Here is a 14,535-nt window from a genome sequence, read left to right on the forward strand (position 1 = left end):
GCAGCTGTGAGAATTTCAGTGCAAGTAAATCAGTATTTAGGCTGAATCAGTACTCTGCATAGAGAAACCTAGTAGCCTTTGGCTTTTAAGAACAATAATAATAACAAAAAGAAAACTATCACTGTTCTATACTCATCCTCTGGCACTTTCTGACAGGGCTAGGGTGGAAGGAGTACGATGCCTTATATCTGATAGCGGGCTGTATCTTCTAACTGTGTAATTGTGACTTGAAAACTGTAGTTTGTGTGAAACAGAGAAGCTTGTGGTACTGACTGAGCAATCTAGGCATGTTTCCTCAAATTTCAGCAGGTGTAACAGGCCAGCGTGACTCCAGTGTGGTGACTGAGCAGCCGTGGCCACAGCCTGGCACCAGCTGCCCAGAACAGGTGTGGGCCTGCGGATGGGGCTGAGGGGAGCCCGGGCCGAGGTCACAGCTCTGGCCCCGGCGGCCCCTTAGGCCTGGTGTGGATGTCATCAGTCTCAGGCCAGGGCTCATCCTGGTTACCTTCCTGCCGGCTCCAGCTTGTGCGGTGATGGCTTCTGTGGTGCTTTGTGAAGAGTTTGGCTGTCGCCTTGTCCTCATCCACTGGAGCTGTTCGCTCTTCAGGCTTCTCCTGTTGATCGGTATAATGTATAATTTCCTAATCGGTCTGATCCACCGGGTGCTCTGCTCTTCCCGTACCTGGTTGGTTAGTTCTGTCTAAGACATGAAGTCAGGCTCCCTGTTGCATTGGTGTTTTGTTGTCTCAGGCTGAAGGCAAAGCAGTGACATGTTTTGTCTGACTGAGCAGTTTGGGTATTGCTTTGCACTCTGGATGCATATGGTTGTGACACTTTTTCTGTATTAATTTCAAAAATACTGTTTTTATGTAAACAATGTAAAGTTGGAACTTGCAGCAATGCTATGATCAGTTGTAATGTAAACAATCCACATTCTTACGAATCCACGATAATGTGAAGAACTCCAGGAACTCCGCTCTAATAGTGAGCTGCTGTATATAGGTACTTACAAAATGCATATTCAAGGCACAGTGCTGTGTTATTTGAACTACTGTGGCTTATAAATAGTGTATTTTGTTTTGTACTCTACTGCATACAAGATCTTAAGGACTTTGCAATGACATCTTTGTGGAGCTAATGCCCTTCTAAGCAGACAAAGGCAGAAACAGCCCTTGATTCAGTACAGAAATCCAGGTGGTTTGAGGATATTAAATTTCCAATAGATAAATTGTAGAGTACTTTCAGCTGCAAATTTCATCCCCTCTTGTGGTCTACATGGAGAGTATGTATTCATAATGCCTTTACTGTACTAAATTTGTACGTGTGATCACTAGGCATTCAAACTAGACTTTCACCTTAACAACCGAAGATACATGATGTGGATGTAGAATAACTTTTTTGTATTAATAGCTTTATTAAGGTACTCATATTTGAAAACCTGCAGTCTTACTTGTGTTCTATATTTTCTTGTCTGTCTAGAACTGAAAAGTAACTCTGCATTTAAAGTACCTTGTATCTAGTAGCATATTGCCATTTCTCTTTGTTTACCTAAAAAGAAAATTCTGTATTCAGAATTTGGTTAACACTTCTGAGTCTGAAGGGAATGTTTGACTGAATTGTGAAGTTCATAGCATAGTGGAAGTGCTGACTTAAAAATAAAACAAACAAAACCACGAATAATTGAGTTCATGAGTTTTATAATATATTTGTGACCAAAGAGAGCATACAAGTTTCTGATTGATTCACTTCATACTTAGCATTTTTATTTTCTTTCCCCTAGTTTCTTTGCTTGAAGAACATAAGGACCTTCCTTTCAGCATGTTGTGAAATATTTGGGATGAAGAAAAGTGAACTTTTTGAAGCATTCGATTTGTTTGATGTAAGAGACTTTGGAAAGGTAAGCATTCTTTTATCATTATATCCTGAGTGACACCCATGTTCTGCTGCTTGAGGAAGGAAGACTTTTTTTTGTAGATGTGGTGCAGGAATTGTAACTAATGGATGAGTGTTCCCTGGGGGGAAAAGAACCACAGTGGGGAAGAATTAAGAAAGCAGAGGAATTAAATTGAAATTGGAGGTTGAATAAAGAGCAGAGGAAAATCCGTGGTAGGAAATTTTTGAAGGTGTGAAAAGTAGAGAGAAATTAAACATGATTGAAAGATGCTGAGATAAAAGTGGATGAAATATGTGAAGATGGCAAAATGTAGGCGAGTACTATGTGGTGAAATCACTTCTGATTTAAAAAAAAAAGTGTGGAATCAAACCCTGGGCCTTCTCATTGTAAGACCATGTGGTGCACAGCATGTTTCTTCCATCTCAAGCACTTGAAATTCATTCATATATTTTCCCTTCCAATTTTGTTTGCTGACAATTGTTTATTCAAGCTGTTGGGTTTTCTAGCCTACTGTAAAGCTCATATACAGCTGTGGTAGGTTAATGTGACTATTCTAATTTACACACCATAAGTATATTCTTCTCTAAACCTATCACTAGTTATTCTATATATAAAAGAATTTTCCAGTATATCGTTCACAGCCACCCACGTATCTGTTTGATCTGTCGTTGCCAGCATATGTTCAGTTCAACTTCGGTTTCTGCTTTTGAGTCATAGAGTATCATTACCCTATTTCCACAGAAAAGGATCTAGAATTTACCTGAGGTAGCAGCAAAAATAGTTATTTATTCAAATTTGCTATATTTCAAGCATTATTTCCTTTTTTTAAGGTATCATACTTTCACTAACTTCTATGTGCTGCCTTTTTTGTAAGTAGATGCAGAGGTAAATCTGATCTAAGAGTGCTGGCATGAATCAGGGTTGCAGTGTGACTGAGTGTTTGACAAGGCTAAGTGAGTAGTATTAACCAAAATATCCTTTTCTGAATCTTTTGTCACGTTTTTGGCCCCCCCCCCTTAAAAAAAAAAAGCTGGTAATTTCACTTGTTACTCATGGATGCTGAATGTCTTTTGTCCTCATAAATCATATTTAAATTAAAGCATTTGTTAAAACAGTCTTTTTACAAATTTAGTACGTTTCTTGTTTTAGAAAAAAAATTCCTTTTGTGCAAGTAGCAGAGGAATTGAAATGGTTGGTTTTGATTGTCTTTGTGCAGTATCAATGCTTTCTTCATTCAGGTATTTAGTAAATCAGATATCTTAATGTTTGCATCAAATCTTTGACGTGTATGCGTAATGTACAGATGTCTTTGTTTTATTATTGTAGTTTCTAATTGATCGGTTTCATGTTTTCTGCTACATGAATGTACCCAGCCTGTTTTTTAAGCAGTCTGATTTTGAAGAAATATTTTGCAGTACAAATTATTGCTGTATAATTGAATACAAGTAAACAAGTTCTGAATTAAGGCTGAATTTAGCCCAGCACAAATGTTTCTGACACTCTTTACTTGTAGTTATAACAGAGTTTATTTTAGAACATATTTTTATGAAAGTAGAATAACTTGTTTAAAAACAACAACAACAAAAAACAAGTCTTCCATCCAAGATATTTACCATTTCTCATCCCAAAGTAAAATTAGATCCAGAGACTTGAAGTTCTGCTTCTGTTGCCACAGTACAGCATAAATGGACTTAGTATCCCTGGTACAGTTATTTCAATATTAGGGATGGTGATGGTGCTTGCTTAAAAGCAGTGTTTTTTGTAGTCTTGGCCTGTTCAGTGGCCATCGTCACCTTTCTTGCAGAGCTGCCAGGTAAAACTGCAGTGACAAACTTGGAAGACATGGGTCTGTGGGATTCTTTAGTGAGATGAACTGTGTGTGAAGTAACAGCTGCTTGTGCAGAGGTGGAGATGACAAATCGAACAAGCCTGTGCAATCCTTCCAAAAGCTGTGCAGGGCACACCTCTGGGCGCATAATGGCTCTGCTGTTCAGCTGTTGGCATTACGTGCTTGTGTGACTGCTTGCCACACAAGCCAAGGTCGCAGTGTGCAACAGGTCTGCTGATCTGTATTTTTTTACTAGCCTCTGCAATAGCATTACGCTGAGTGAGTTCTATAATTTAACAGTTACATGTTTGCACAGTTAGCTTGAGAGTATTTGAAGTGGCATGGGATTTCATATCTAATAAAGTACCTCTCTGAAAATTCTGATTCGCCATTGCTAGTGTTGGGAATAAGCGAACTTATTTTTCCAGTGTTTTTTGCTTCTCAACTTTCCCCTTAATTATTATTTATTCCTGTGAATAACTGCTCAAATGTAGGCCTAAATCTCCAGCTTGCTTGAATTTGAATAGAATATTGTACGTATGCAAAAGGCCAAAAAAGCAGCGGCCCAGATTCTTCCTGCTGCTGCATGCAGCTAACTAACTTTGCTGTTTCTAAAAATAGTTCTTCAAACTGCTCTACCTAAATATGCCCAAAATATGAATGATTACAAGCACAAACAAATAACATAGGAAGGTTTAGAAAGCCTCGGAGACGCATGTGTTTCTCAGACTGTTGACCCAAATGGGTGATGTTTGTGTGATTTCCACAGCCTCTGAAACATCTGAATACCCAGGGAGCCAGACAGTAGCTGTCTTGAGTTGTCAGAAGTTGGCAAGTACTTTTCAGTGCTGAGATGTAAATAAACTGTCGCTGAGGTGATGCTAAGCCTTACATAGTTGGTACTTTTAAAAGTTCCAGTTAAATTTAAGTGTTCTTTTTTTTTAAAACCCAGACACCTGAGTTGGTGATCTTAGGATAAAATATTCTGCTTTATGACAGATTTTAATGACTAAGCACGCTAACAGGGGGAAGATGAGAAATGTGTCAACAGTAAATGAGCAATATGCTTTCAAGGAACTAAGACTGAAATGGAAAAAACATGCCCTAGTGATCAAAATCATCTGTTTTTGAAATATATATGTCAAGTTTTTTTTAAAATAGTGGAGCAAAGCCCTGTGCCATGGTAGTAGTGGCTGTATACTGTCTATATAGTCATAGGCCTCTTACCAACCTTGGGAAACACTGCTTACAAAATGGTTGATTATAATGGTGAAACTTATGTTTAATAGCTAAGGGTAAATGAATTGCTTTCAGATATTATGTCAAAACACATGAAAATTTGACTTGAACTTTGTGCTCTGCTTTGGAGAGACTTTGATCTTTATGATTAGAGTAAAAGAAGGGTGTATGCAGTTATTTTTATGGAAAGTAGGGCTGAAGCAGCAGCACGTACAGAGTGAGGGACAGGTAAAGAAAGAGGGAAGCAGGCAACCCCACGAGTATGACTTCAGTGCGTAAGTGCTGTATAAGTATTGACATCAGCTGTTAAAGGATGAGGGTTTTCTTCTGTTTCAAATATAGCGCAGAATTTCTGGTTTGTAGGCTGGCAACTTGAAAAAGAGAGGGGATACATCACACAGAAATGGAAAGGTTCTCAAACCATGCTTTCTGAGCATAAAACCCCCATGTTTTGTCTTCAGTTCTGCATTGTTCATCCATTCCCACTCAGTTACCTTTCTTTCAGTAAATTTCATTGTTGCTGCGTTACGTTCCTGACGGAGCATGAAATGCCCTCCCACGCATGTGGGGTGCCAGACAGTGTTTTCATTGCAAATTCCATGCTGGAGAGTCATTTTTCACTAGTACAGGGCTGTCAGGTTCTTCCTTTCTACCTGTGTGCCAGAATCAACAAATAACGTTGATGCTTGTTCTTTCGGCTCTGAGCCCTGCACGCCCCTCGAACAGTGTCTGCGCTGTTTGGTATGCCGCAACAAATTGTTGCTATCCCTGTTGTCTGAAGGAAATTTCAAACTCATGTGTTGCAGAAATGGGAATTGGGATTAGATTGAGAGCTTGTTGATGTCAATAGGCACCCGCTGGCCTCAGGAGCAGTGTTTGAAGTCCTGTGGGGAAAAGGCTGTCCGGATATTGTCAGAAAAAGAACTTTGTTTACTCTGCTTTTATATAATCGAAGCAGTGTGACTGAGCATTGTGTTCTGTATGATACAAATGATCTTATACGAACACAACTTGTTTTTAATTTTTGAATCCTGTCAGTAAAGAATAAATACACCTAATTTCAAAATTGGTTAAATAGCAGCAGTAGGGCACTGTAATAGATGTCTAGAAATAATATACAATAATTATGATTTGAAAAAATCAACAGGATCAGATACCGGCTCCTACCAATCAAACAAGTACCTAATTTTAAAAAAAGCATGTTTTAAGAGGATTTAAGATAGTATCTAGTGTAGCCAGCTCTCCAGTAATGCTTGAAAAGCTTGCTTATTTAAAAGAAGAAACTGCTGTGAAAACACTGAATGCATATATTAAGGTCATGTAGTCTGTGATCATTTTAGTCACTCTGTTAGCGCAAAGGAAATCCGGGCAATGATGCAGCAGAAAGTCATGCTGAAGTTGAGGATCCTGGTGTGTTAGTATTCCCTCAGGTTTAACAGATTCCAGGAAGATCAGGCAGATGTGCCTGAGATGCACACACCAAAATCAACACAGCAAAGAGCAACAGTTGTTATAACAACTTATATACCTTTCCAGGAAGAGAGAAGAGGAAAAAACATTTAGGAAATCTTCAGTAAAACTGAGATATTTGAGATCGACGTCAGTTGTTTCACATTTTAAGCTGTGAATTTACAGAGCGAGATAAGAGTAAAAATTTTACAGAGTAAGATTTGAACACTTTAACTAATAGTCAAAATAAAGCTGCAGAATGTTGGGAATGTGTCAAGGCATAGCATATTTTTGTAAAGATACTAAAGCCTAGAATGGGGAAGGAGAAAGGAGCTGGTAAAAACGCAATGGTCATTAAAACCAGAGGTTTTTATCTTCACTCTGAGCTCCCAGTGGTAGAATTAAAAAAAAAAAAATAAATCGTAGTTGTTTGCCTAAGAAACCAGCTGTACAGTTGCTTTCAGGGGTAGCATTTTAATGTGAGATGGACTGTTTTGGGATGAATGGCACTTGATAAACTCCTTCAGTGTGTACTTCAGAATGTGGGAGAATGAGGAAACAGAAAAAGATATAGACAAGTTTCAGCTTTCTTCTCTACAGAATTGCCGTGGCCAAAATGAGTAGGAAAATACTACCTGTTTTGTAAAACTGATGAAATGTTTGGCATATATGGAAAGCCTTAGTTGTTAGGTCCTATTCCTGTTTGTATAGATTTACATAAAGGTCAAACACTCAGTAGCCTCCCTAAAAGCGTCCCTTAAAATAACAAAAAAACCTTTTCAGCCCCAAAGAACATAAATCAAGCTTTTGGGATAAGTGGTGAGTGGAGAGAATCAATAGGATGAATGATGTTGTACCTTATCAACAACCTTATTGAAAAGTCCTTGAAAAATTTTAGAAATGCATTGCCATGGTGTGCCAGTAGAAACAATTACAAACACTAGATAAATTCTGTGTTTTGGTCAGTAATAATTGCTACTGCATTGGTCATCTCCAAATTGCTCATACAACTTGCTAGGCATGAAATGTCAATAGTTCTAAAACCGTTAGCATGAGCTTATAGCTTCTAGATGAGTGTACACATTTAAGTGTGAATATTTCAGGATTATGCTCTTGAATGTTCTTGTGACAGAATACAAGTGGACAGCTGTCTTTCCAAATGAGCTTTTATAAGTTTCTTAGGTTTGTCATAACTTTTTCAAGCTGTAATATTTGCTTCCAGTTGATGAAAATGATAATGATAATCTTTGTTTTTGACCACATCACAAAGTTAAAAGTACCACAAGTATGTGATTAATGAAAAATTCTCATCTAGGGAGTGCTCAAAATTTTTTGCAAGTATCAGAAGACATCAAGTCCTTATTTAGTGTAGACTTCATTATATTTTTCAGCAAACATGAGCAGGCTTGGGAAAGTCAAGATTAATGAGCAACTGCTGATGTGAAAAAATGAGTTTGTGAGCACATCTCCCTGTTGCTATGATGATCTTATCCGAACGTTATGTAGATCCAAATGTTACGTGTAATGTTTTTCACATATCCAGCAGATGTTGGACTTGCAGCATTGAATTCTGGTAGCATGCCTTCTTCTGAGGTGGAAGAAGTATTGGAGGAAGAGGACAATTGGAGCTTGAGTAGGTTTGATAATGTTTAAGACATAAGCCTTCTCACACATTTATTCATAGAAATAATTTTAAACCTTACTTTTAAACAGGTAATTCATTCTCTGTGGTACCTGCAAAACAAACTTATCAGAGAAGTAAATGGAAGTTGATGCTGGAAGAGAGAACTAAAACCAACACTTAATTTATTACTGTTGGTCTCACAAACACAATTATAAACCAAATAAAAACAGAAGGCAAAGGAGTAGCTTCCAGATTAATCCAGATGGACTTAAAAGAGTCTTTTTTACATCTTGTTTTCTTTGAGTGACATTGTTCACCCTCTAAGAAGGATAGGAAACATTTTGTTTGTTTGCTTTTCCCCTCTTTTGCAAAGCCTGGAGTAACCAGGCTTCTGAAGAGGGAAAGCATGGCACTATTCTGCAACTAGAGCAAAGCAAATGGAAGAGGGATGGGAAAAGACAAGTTGAAGTACCATTTGTATAAGCTGTTCCATCCTATCTCATGTTTGCAGTTTAGTTAATTTCTAGGAGAATCTCCCATTTTGACCTAGATTCTTCCACTTGCTGTCTAGGTTCTCTGCTTGTGCCTTGAACTGCTCTGGGATTTTGATATTCAAATTATGTGAATGTAAAATTGTAATGACCCTAGAAACAGATAGAATAGGGTTATTGCAGTTACCTGGGAATGTTGATCATTCTGTTATTTCCAGTTATGCCACGAAATGGGCTTGACATCAAATTAAAAACCCTGTTGCAAATGTTTGAATTTCAGATCATGTTAAGATGGAAGATCGATTTGCCGCTGAACATGAAAAGGCTTAGACCTTGACTTCGGACTAATGTGATTTTATTTTTGTCATCAGTGGTGCAAATTAAATGTTCAAATTGGACACTGAAGTAAGGCACTGTTTTAAACCTAAAGGATTTGCCATTTTTAATCAATGATCCCCTGCCTCTTCAGAGCTGTGGCATGTTTGCTTTCAGTTGATATTCCTCATGTTTGCTTGAAGGTGTTAATTTGGAGTCCAAGTGCCATCACTGTGTAATAAAGGAGATGTTCCATTTGATGTCCAGATTTTTTTCTTTTTTTTCTTTTTTCTGTAATACCTTGTTCATTCTGTTTATATTTTGGGAGTGAGGAAAGGGAGAAAGAACTTGATGTGGCTCCCTCAGTTCTGAGGGATTCTGTCTGTTGCACATCAGCCTTTTATTTCCCTACTCAGGAACTGGGAAAACCCATTGTAGTCATTTATTCTAGTTTCCTAGGTAATTACCCCCAGCCTCTGTAAGGCAGACTTGATCTGGCAGAGCTATGAGATTTAAGACTTACAGCAAAGTCATATTAACATTTGTGGTAACAACGCATGTTTTACCATTAACATTAATTGCTACCAAAACTACCTGGATGTTTTCCTATTTTAATTTCTTTTACCTTGTGGTAATCTCTGGCTGGGCTTTGCATTGAGTTCAGGGTTTGTTTTCTGAGTTGGTATGTTTAAGGTGCTCTCTATTTCAGATCTAAATCTGTGTTCATTTATACACCTATTTTTCCATCACAGTAGGTTCTGACATGGTTTGCTGCACACCCTTTTTAGATCTTGAGACAAGGCTTGTGCCATTGCACGTCATGTTCAGGCTTCGCTTCACCTCCTCTTTAGAGTTTGCATTAATATTTCTAGACATCTTTAAGTGGTTTGGACTACACTTTGCTTGTAACAGTCATGTTAAAGTCAAATGTTTCATTAAGCCACATGGACTCAAGTGAAGTCTATTTACAGAGTTGGGTGGGTTGTTTTGAGCCCTTGGTTGTTCTTATATCTGAAGTAGTAAGCCACTATTACTATTAGATGCTGGTAAAAGATGAAGCAACAGAACAGTTTTGGTTATGGTATCTAAATAAGGCGGTTAGGGACAAGCGTGTGTGCTTGCCTGCTGTATTCAAACAAAGTATCTCCAGGATTTTAGGTAACAGCAGACAGCAGGCTGTATGAGGTGCCTTAGCGTTGATGCACTTCAGCAGGCTTAATCCTTATGTAAAAAGTTCTCTGTTGTTCTTGTTGATATGTGCTGCTACTTTCCTTTGGCTTTAATGAATGCATATTCATGATTTACTTGCTTATGCTGTTTTTATTGTAATAGTGCATTCAGCTCTTTAACATATAGTTTATCACTTTTCATGTTGTTTGGGCCTTATGTTCCCTCCTGGTGTTACTACACCTGTATCTACACAATTTTCTTCTGCTAGTGTTTTCTAGCTGCGGATCTATCTGGATCAACCCATTTGATGTATTTCACATCTACTTGACTTCTTGAGAAGATTTTAATACAGGTTGTAGAAGAGAATATGAGAGATTATTCATTTAAAAGTGTCTCTTGAAATAAGCTTTGCAAGGTTATGTTCAAGGTATGGTAGGATGCTTATTCAAAAGTAATACTAAATTGGGCATCTTCTTAAAGATGGGAAGTGATTTTGTGTAGGACTTGCATAAGAAAGCATTCAGTTTGTTACTGTTGCGTCCTTGAGGAGTTCTGATTACAACACTTGGCTTAATTACTATGATACTGGTCAACTGTTCTTGTTAATGTACCATTCCTTTGTGCCTAGCCATCTGTCTGAGCAAGAGACTGACAAACAGCACTATGAATTACCTAGAGCACCTTTTGCACTACTGTCCTCCTTTTTTTGTTGTTGTTTCTTAGAGCTTAACTTGAATCTTAGCTGACTTGATCTCAATAAAAGTTAAAGCTTGAGGGAAAGCCGCAGAAACAAACAGAAAAGGTTATTTGGAAGTGAGCAACTTGGAGTAGTTATCAGTCCCTATACTGCTTGCCAAAATGTCTTGATTGTATGCATAAATGATGACAACAGTTCAGTTAAACTGGTACATTGTCTATGCATGGTTTTAAAAGAACAAAGCTGATGCCTTTATTGCTGCATTCCAATGTAAAAAAAAAAAAAGTGTAATAAAGTATATTTTTCTTCTATTATTTCTCCTTGGAATGATTTAAAATAGCTAAGCTTTTTCTTTTACTGAAAGATGTCCTGGCCTCTAGACTTACATATGTGTTTAAAATGTTTCTGAAGAGCATCTGTGCTAAATCTTCACCAGAGATATTTGGACCATGGGCTTGGTCACTACCTGAGAGGCAGAAATTACAAGCTACAGTGAAAGTGAAATGGTGGCCTCGACCATCTGTAGTGCAGCGTTGGGGTTTCCTGTGAAGAGTTAATCAAGCAAGTGCAAGTGTCCTCCAAGCTTAAGTGTGGATGCCATGGTGGGACCAAACCTGAGAGATGGCAGTGTGCTGTGGGGTAGCAGAAAGTGGGTTTCTGTTCCCTCTGTGGGAACCCCCCTTTTCTGTATATGCTCATCCCCTCCCCTGCACTCTCTCTCTTCTGAGAGTTTGTCGTTGGTAGTTTTATTATGTAAAGCAGAAGTGTATTCTAGTGTTCAGTCCCAAATGATAGCCTGTTTTCAGAGATGATAGTGTTTGTTTCTTTGCGAGTATTAAAAGTTCAATGCTTGTTTGGCCTGAAGGATGCTCTGCTAGTCATATTGGTTATAGTTTCATTCACTGCTTTTTCTGTACAGTTTCAAGAGAAAGTGAAACCTATAGTGAATGGCTTGCAGCAGGAAACACTTTGAGTGTTTCATAAAAAGGAAATAGGTATGAGTTAATGAGAAGTGCTTACAAAATGCATTAGAGGGCTCTTACTTAACGTGTTGGTGACGGGACTAGGGAGGTGTTTGATTAAAAATTGTTCTGTTTTTCATTCCGACAGTAACTGTTGTGAATTAATGTCTGATGCGCAGTGTTCTATGCCTTTGGAAAGCAGCATGAATACTTGAAATAGTTTGGAAACAGAAATATGTCCGAGTATATACAAGTGTATTTACAAATTTAAAAATACTTTATTTGCTGTAGTTGACTGGGATCATAAAGACTACCTCGTCGTGAAAACTAATGAGTCTTCCTGTGCAAAACATCAGGTGTATTTAGGGAGATGGCTTCTTTTGGCTTAAGTATGTTACAGAAGAAATGTCAGCCAGCTGCTGCGGGGCTAGGTGTGCCTGGCACAGTCTGTCCCTCTTCGCTGATCAGATCAGCGGGAAGGGGCCCTGTGGTTCTTGCGGAAGTTGATTGAGGTTTGAGAGGGAAATTTTTCAAAATGGCTGATTTTGGAGCAGAGAAAATAAAAGATGTTGAATAGCTCCTGGGCCTGTGTTGGTCAGCAAGGTGCTGCCACTTGTTCTGTGCGGTCCTGCGAGGCTCTAACGTGGCTGGATGGGAGAGGCAGGAGGAAGGTAACTTGGGAGGTGAGCCTCGTCTGGTCAGGCGGAGGTGGTGGGTGCCTGGGAGCAGCCACGGCCTCACTGCAGCGGGGCTGCTCTCCCGTGCCCACTCCCTGTCAGCCCCAGGCCGGACAGCAATCCTGCTGCTGCCTTGGAAAGCCTCTGCTGTGCCTCTGCCCCTCCGGAGGCCCAGCCTTGGGGCTGCCAGCACCCGAAGGGTGAGCTGTGGGCCGGCGAAGCGCCTCGCTCGTGGTGCTGTAGGGCTGGCGGATTCGTTGTCGCTGTCACCACCATAGGGTTTGTATGCAGGCTGAGTGATCTGGAGCTGTGGCTGCCTCTACCATGGCAAGGAGGTGGTTTGGGACTGGGCTTTTGGGTCCTAAATGTTTGTAACTACATATCCTGGTAGTACCTTAGCAATGAAGAACACCAGGAGAGGGAAGGGGGGACCTATGAGGGGGAGTAGAAGAAAGTAAAAGGGTGCTGGGACAAGGAGACCAAGGTGACAGTACCTCGGAGACAATAAAAGTTATTGAGTCTTATGCAAAAACTATGGCTGTGTGTTCAGATAGAAATGATAAATTTAATACTTCATATTCCAGCATGATTCACGAGGTTTATCTGGACAGGTTCTACTGAGCAGACTGCTTGCACTTTCAAGGCTTTCTGTGTGAGGTATCTAAGGTGAAACACAAGTGATTGAAAAATGGGCATGCTGTTTCCAAAATAACCATTCAATAACAAAGTATTCGTCATAAAATTTTTGCACTGAGTGTATTTGTTGATCAACTTGAGAACCTGTTTAAAAACTGTTGTGAAAAGCAACAGCAGCTAAGTGGAAAGTGACATTACAGAAGAAATTACAAGTACTGCTAACAGAAATTAAATGATTCACTTCAGCTCGTGCTAACTCTGCAAGTGAATCAGTTGCTGAATTTCACCTTATTGTTTAGAAGTGTAATTTGCTGACGTAAGTCTTAAGATCTGTCTTTAAAGAGCCTTTGATATGAAGTAGCAACATGGGCACATTGTATAAATGCGCTGCTATGCAGAGGTAGCTGACAGAAGCATATCTGAATTTTTGGAATGTGCTATTCCAGGCATGTTTTATGTACAACTGTTAATCTTGGAAATAAAGTAAAATAAAATTCCTGAATTAAACAGAGTTACTTACAGAACTGGATGTATGTTTAACTGAAAGCCATTTTGTTCAATGGACATATAAAGGACGCTTGGCAGAATTACACAGCAAAGCCAGTTGAGGGTTAGCGCTCATGAATATATCCCATTCTCCACAATTCTACTTCATGGTTAATTTAAAATGCTGAAAGGCTCAGAGTGCTTCTGAGTTCGAACTGATTTGTGCCAAAATCCATCAGTGATGTTGTGCAAGCAGCATGATGTGTGTTTCCTGCAGTAGCTAATTGATAGTAGCTGAGGAATTCAATGCACTCTGTAATCCACTTTTTACCAAAATATGTAAATGGCTTTTGAGGGAGGATTTACTGCCTGTGCCCTTGCAGGGAGTAGAGGGAAAATGGGAATGTAGGTCAGCGGTGGCTGGGGGCAGGGAGTTTTCCCATTTCCCATTCAGCCTTCGCTGGGGTAAGCTGTTGTCCAAAACTCACGGTGCGGTTTCAAGTGTGGAGCAGAGATGCTGCTGATTTCGCAGTGACTCACTGGCGTTCTGTAGCGTTTTCCTCCGTGGTGCTAGGTCAGTAGAGAATAGTCTTCCTGTGGCTGGTGCGGGGTACTTCCACGTGATACTGCAAGTCGCAGTACCTACTGCGTTGGGCTGTATTTGCCAGCTCCGGATGTGCTGTAAGGTGTTGCGATATTATGGAACAAGCACACTGGGGTATTTAGCTGACATGTCTAAAGCTGTATTTTGAGAAGGACTCTTCTCTCCAGAGGAGGGAGAGGAGTGTTAAATGCCTGCTCCGTGAGGGACAGAGGGGGTGTCAGTGTGGGCAAGCAGGGATAATGCAGGGAAAGACCTCCCTAGTCTTTCTCTTCCGATGTATCCCTTTCCTTTGTGGACTAAACTAAGCCAAATCCGCCAGCAGAGCCTTGGGATACATGCTGAGAATAAGCATCCCCTGCAGCTGCTGCACTGGAGGCACCTTGGGGCTGGCTCCTGGGCCGGGGAAGGCGGCCAGCAGGCAACATCACCAGCTCCTTGCAGAACGTGGCTCCTGGGGATTAGC

At 39.8% G+C, this 14,535-nt stretch overlaps 1 protein-coding gene across 3 annotated transcripts in view; it reads left to right on the top strand.

The window, feature by feature from the left end:
* VAV3 (vav guanine nucleotide exchange factor 3) overlaps positions 1–14,535 on the top strand; it is a 175,078-nt gene that overhangs the window by 35,710 nt on the left and 124,833 nt on the right. For all 3 annotated transcript variants that reach the window (XM_080603587.1, XM_080603585.1, XM_080603586.1), the window contains exon 2: positions 1,781–1,897. In XM_080603587.1, the coding sequence (XP_080459713.1) occupies positions 1,838–1,897 (60 nt within the window). In that variant the 5' untranslated portion in view covers positions 1,781–1,837. The remainder of the gene's footprint in view (positions 1–1,780; positions 1,898–14,535) is intronic.

Source organism: Anser brachyrhynchus, assembly GCF_964034855.1.
Source record: "Anser brachyrhynchus genome assembly, chromosome: 8".
NCBI lineage: Eukaryota > Metazoa > Chordata > Aves > Anseriformes > Anatidae > Anser > Anser brachyrhynchus.